Source organism: Lactuca sativa, chromosome 7, assembly GCF_002870075.4.
Source record: "Lactuca sativa cultivar Salinas chromosome 7, Lsat_Salinas_v11, whole genome shotgun sequence".
NCBI classification, from domain to species: Eukaryota; Viridiplantae; Streptophyta; class Magnoliopsida; order Asterales; family Asteraceae; genus Lactuca; species Lactuca sativa.
The window spans coordinates 132,989,841-132,995,231 of record NC_056629.2 but is presented as its reverse complement, the minus strand read 5'-3'; the positions used below and the strand labels follow the sequence as shown (position 1 = coordinate 132,995,231).

The 5,391-nt window shown below is 36.0% G+C and overlaps 1 protein-coding gene across 1 annotated transcript; it reads right to left on the bottom strand.

The window, feature by feature from the left end:
- Nucleotides 1-590: 590 nt before the first annotated feature.
- Nucleotides 591-3,664, bottom strand: LOC111890884 (protein NRT1/ PTR FAMILY 4.3). The gene is made up of 5 exons (XM_023886958.2): nucleotides 3,345-3,664; nucleotides 2,937-3,154; nucleotides 2,417-2,857; nucleotides 1,932-2,074; nucleotides 591-1,652 (listed from the first exon to the last, which is right to left on the bottom strand). The coding sequence occupies exons 1-5, from the start codon at nucleotides 3,466-3,468 to the stop codon at nucleotides 761-763; spliced, it is 1,818 nt and encodes a 605-aa protein (XP_023742726.1). The 5' UTR covers nucleotides 3,469-3,664; the 3' UTR covers nucleotides 591-760.
- Nucleotides 3,665-5,391: the final 1,727 nt, after the last annotated feature.

Genomic DNA, 5,391 nt, shown 5'->3' with positions numbered 1-5,391 from the left:
ATGAGTCCTTTTTGACTTTACAGTAAAGTAGGTTCCACTAATTTAATTTTTATGCACATGCATCTCATTGGCCTCGAGTTAAAATTGGTTGAAGCAATTATCACAATTTAGCCGAGGGACCCAGATTTCCTATTCAAGCGAAAAAAAAGAAAAAAAAAGCAAAGGCAGTAAATCAACCACTCTTCTGACCACAATTAAAGGAGATGACACGAGGATAACCGGAGCTACAATTCACTGAACTTCATCAGTGGACCTTTACCTAAAATCCTTAGGGCATCCATAATGCAAGTTCTATAAATGAATCATAGTGTTTAATGGAGTGTGAGTGATGACATGTAATGAAATTGAATGTAAGAGTTGAATGATTATTAAACTCTCTAATAGGAGTTCAATATAGAGAATAAAATAGTAACTAGTATTGAATAGATGTCTAATGGATGTATAGTTGAATAGGTATTTATTGGATGATATGATAATGATGTTGAAATGCATTAACACACTCTATAATAGAGTTCAATAGATTATTGATGATATTATTTTCTTATTACACTTCTAGTATAGAAATTTTTAATAAATAACACAACAACCAATCCGTGGAAAGTGGAGAGATCATATTAATAATATCTGCCGTCCACAAAAGCATAAAAGATGGCATTATGAACTTACATCTTCATCTATATGTTATTATTTCTATATTGCATATCAGAAATGAACTACTTGATATAGAGTACATATATATACATATTCGCGAAGTAAACACTTAAGTTATATTTTCAACTCCAACAGCCTGAGCAGGATTAATGCACATACTATGAAAACCTTCATTGGTAGAATCGAGGTGTGTTCTTCCTGATAACGTCTGATTACACGAAATATTATACCATCTTGCCCAGAAGAGGTAGTTGAGGAAGTTGATCAAACTTAATCCTGCAAGCAGCCAATAGAAAAGATCTAATCTGGCCTTATTCAGATCAACACCACCAAGCCATCCACCATCGGAGGACCTTGAAGTGATCTTATTTACCAAAGAAACAAGCACTGAGCTTAGATAAAACCCAAATGAATATGAACAGTATGTCATTGCTGTCAAGAAAGATTGAATCCCTTTCACATTCTGTTTATAAAAGAACTCGATCAACCCCACAGCCGTAAACATTTCCGATAATCCAAAGATTAAGAATTGCGGGGTTATCCAGAAAATAGATAACATTTGACCAGAACTTGAAAAATATTCCCTTCTTTTTTTCTCCATTAAAGCAGCGGATACCATGGAAAAAGTTGCAACAAATAAGCCAAAACCAATGCGCTGTAAAGGGGTAATTCCGGATTCATGGCCAGTGATTTTTCGTGCAAAAGGCACTAAAAAGTAATCGTAAAGAGGAACTAGAAAGATTAGAAAGATGTAAGGAATGGCTTGGAGTGAAGCTGGTGGGATATGGAATGATTTTGTGATTTGGGTGTTCATCACACTTCCTTGTGACACTGAAAAAGTTTGCAGTTGTGCTAAGATTGTGTTAAAGACAATTGTACTCGCAAATATTGGGATGATGGAGATTAGGATCTTCACTTGCTCAACCTGGTCTACTGTACAGAGTCTCCACGCATTATTGCTGTTTGGTTCTTGTTCCTTTATGCATGCTTTGTCTAAGAACCTGTAAGTTGGTTTACACAAATAAAGATTGAGACAACTATTATTATATCTATAAAAGAAACTATAAAGAAATTAAGGTGATTAGAAGGGGTCGTAGATGCAGCCATTGTTCATTAATTTGTGATGTACAACGTATATATTATCATGTATTCTAAATATATCCCTTTTTATCCTTGATAAGTTGGTGTAGTATATAAATGTTAGCTAGAAAACTAACTTATAGATGCATGTAACTCAATATAATATATATTCAAAACTCGCTTCATGTCAGGGATTATACCTGAGTCTGTTAGTATATTGAAGACTGGCAGGATCATTAGAAAGTGTAGAATCACTATTTTCAAGCTCGAATTGGTTTCGATGAAGCATGCGAGGATTAGCTGGGGACTCTTGTTTCCTCTTCACAATGGCAGCAACGAATACCTTATAACCAAAAGCACTAGATAGTTAATAAACCGATTGATGATATAATTAAAAAGCAAGCATAGTATCATATGATGAACTTTAATTTTAGTATCAGATCAGCAAAATACATGTTTGCTAAAATTTTAAAGCAGAAAAAACAAACAAGGTTGCATGCATCACCACGTTTGGTACATCCAAAAAAATAAATATTCAAAGAATTTTTAGGATTTCCAATTTTTAATTTCAAATTTGCGTATAGAAGTTTATGAATTTTTGTAAGGCAAAAGATGGATTTATCACTTGTCATTTAAAAAGACTATTGTGAGGCCATGCACGTGTTAAAGGCAAGTGGGATCTTACTTGTAGAACAGGCACCAAAATGCTTCCTTGAGGACGCTTGTTTCTATAAAATATGGTACCCGAAACCAAGCAGATTAAACCCATTGCCATGACAATGGCAGACACCCCAAACCCAATATCCATACCCGAATGTGTCTGAATCCAAACAAGAAAAGTGAGAGCAACAAGTTCACCAACAGAGAAAGCAAAGTAGGCAGCATTGAAGTAGCTAGAGAGCATCTTGCGCTGCTTTACGTTATTTTTGTTGAATTGATCAGCACCATGAGCGAGCATGTTTGGTTTCAGAGATCCGCTCCCTAAAGCCACCAAATAGAGAGCTACAAAGAATATTAACGTTTTCATTCCTTTAGCTTCTATGCATTCGTCTCCATTTGTTAGCATGTTGCACTTTGGTGGCTTCAGTTGAGGGAGATGAGCTTGGATTGACAACAGTATAAAACCCTATAGAAACAAGAAATCAAGTTAGCATCCGCCATAGCTGAAGGAGAAAGGATCAATGATTTGATATCATTTGACTTACCGAGAGTTCAATAAAACCGAAAACCAACATAGTCCAGAAACAACCGAGATAAGAATCAGAGAGGTAGCCACCGAAGAGGGCAAGGATGAACACAGTACCAACGAAATTTGTCACGATGTTTGCTGATTTTGATAGCGAAAAGTGCATCTCATTTATCAGATATGTAATAAGATTGTTCCCAACTGCTGCTATAGCCATTATCTCAAATGATTGTACCCCTGCAAAAGTCATTCAAGTCAAGATATTTATCAAATGGGATAAATTATGTTTTATACGTAAACTGTAAACTGTATATCTAGTCGAAACAGATCATGGAAGCTTGGAGGCTGAGCATATATTCCACGATAAGGTGTTGTAATTTTATAAAATCTTATACAATTATCAGTATAGGGGGAAGAGAAAATAGACCAAGAACAAAGGCAGCAGCTCTCATTCCTCCATGTTTTGTGGGATCGGAGGGTCTGCCTCTCCAATCAACGGTGTCCTCATCAGAGATGTTATCTTCCTTCTGTTCATGCAATTTTGTTTCCATTCTTGTGAGTTTCAGTGTGCTGTGTGTGACGGGGAAGGGGTTATACTATCGGAGACCAAAATAATAGCAACACTTGATTAATTAGTGTTCTCCCAACAGAAAAGAATTATATTGAGAGGTGTTCACATGATAATCATGTCGATTAAAATAAGGAAGAGAATTCGAAGTGCGTTTGTGGAGGCTTAAACTCTCTTTGCTTAATACGAGGCATGTTGGCGTCTACCCTTAATGCCTATTTTATATACAACTCAAGGGATGACCGTGCAGACCCTTTATTGTAAATACTACTATATTTTATTGACAAGCTATGTTACAAATATATTAATATCAATATCTTTTAGACTAAATTACAGAAATGGTATGTGTGTTGACATAAAGTCAAAATTGTTTTTTTCTCACTATTTCAGTTGTTACTCTTATTGAACCAGTTGAGTTGTGGTGTCTAATTTTCTGATTTGACATTGTTGCCGATATAGAGACAAAGCTAGTGCAAAGCCTCGGCAACTTAGTGATGCCGCTTGACGAAGTTTGCTAATTTGCTTAAGGAGCGAAGCTGCAAATTACACCCAAGGTTATAAGTGCAACCAGGAAGTAGAGTTCCGGGCAAAGTTAAGGAGGGTAGTTGTACACTTGGGACGAAGCCAAGTAGTAAGACTGAGTTTCAAAATATTTCTAATTTCGGGATAGCAGACCATAGCATGATCACACAAAGGTTTTGAGCTTCATATGAATAAGGTTTAGACCTTATTGGACGTTAATATTATGGGATAAGCGATTTAAGCTCTTGAATCGTGTTTTAGAGCTAAAAGGTAGAATAGGAAAGCGATATTTAGACTCTACGGTTATGTTTGGTATTTAATAAGTCAAATATAACTGGATTAAATTCTTGGCTTTTCAATACTTCTGCATGCATATAAAGATCATTGAAAACGGAGTTGAAATGAAGAAATTATGGTCGTTTGAAGTTGAAGTAGATTGTGAGGAAAACGAGTTCTCCACGGCGTGGAGCTCTGGGTAGCCCTAGGCCATTAAATTAGGGTTTGACTCTCACTTAAGGACTTCAACTCCTTGTTTTAGGTCATTTCTCAGCCTCCATTGCACCAAGAAACCCTCTTTTTACCAAACCCTAGCCTCCCTTCACTGATTAAGCCTCTCCTCTCTCCTTGGATGTATTAGAAATGATACATTGGGACAGATGTAAAGCCAAAAAAATAGTTTCCGCTCCAAGAACAGAGGATTATGTTGGTTGTAAGAGATGTGTATCCACCTGCCCAACATATTTCTTGAGTGTTCGAGTTTATTTAAGAAATGAACCAACCCACAACATGGGTATATCTTATTAATACGTTACATAAAACCCTACTTGAGCCCATTTTTCTTTACCGCCAAAACATGTGCTAAAAAATATCATACCTCTTTCGGGAGCATTTGGTGGTGATTTGATGATGCTCGAAGATCAAGGAAGATCTTTTGATTGCCAGGAATGTTGTCTCAAGTTTGGGTCCATCAAAAGCACTTCATTTCTAGACTATTGTGAGTATGAAGTTCTTATATTTCTCTTTAGTTCTTTAGATCTTGTCATTTTGGTTTCTTTCGCACTTTTTTGTCCATTTTATAGTGATGTTGGAGTTGAGTGGAATCCAACATCTTTTGATCAAGTTTGGAATCCTTCTTAGACCTCATGGAATAGGAAAGTTATGATCTTTTGCCTACCCTTTCAGCCATGCAAGTTATCTTGTTTCTTTAGGTCATTTTGGTGTATTAATGTTTAGATCATGAAAGTTTATGGCATTATTATGGATAAATCTGGAAACTTTATCCATCTAAACATCGTGTTGATTTAGATGTAAAGGTTGGAGACTTGGACTTAATGGATTAAGTTGAGATAGATGAATTCTTGGTCCTTTGAGAATTAAAGTTTAG

What these genes read in the sequence shown, in the direction of transcription:
- LOC111890884 (XM_023886958.2), bottom strand. Translation starts at nt 3,468, where the DNA reads ATGGAAACAAAATTGCATGAACAGAAGGAAGATAACATCTCTGATGAG. An exon ending in AGCTGCTGCCTTTGTTCTTG is followed by an intron (nt 3,155 to 3,344) that starts GTCTATTTTCTC and finishes TGACTTTTGCAG; the next exon opens with GGGTACAATCATTTGAGATA. An exon ending in TTTTGGTGCCTGTTCTACAA is followed by an intron (nt 2,075 to 2,416) that starts GTAAGATCCCAC and finishes TTTGGTTATAAG; the next exon opens with GTATTCGTTGCTGCCATTGT.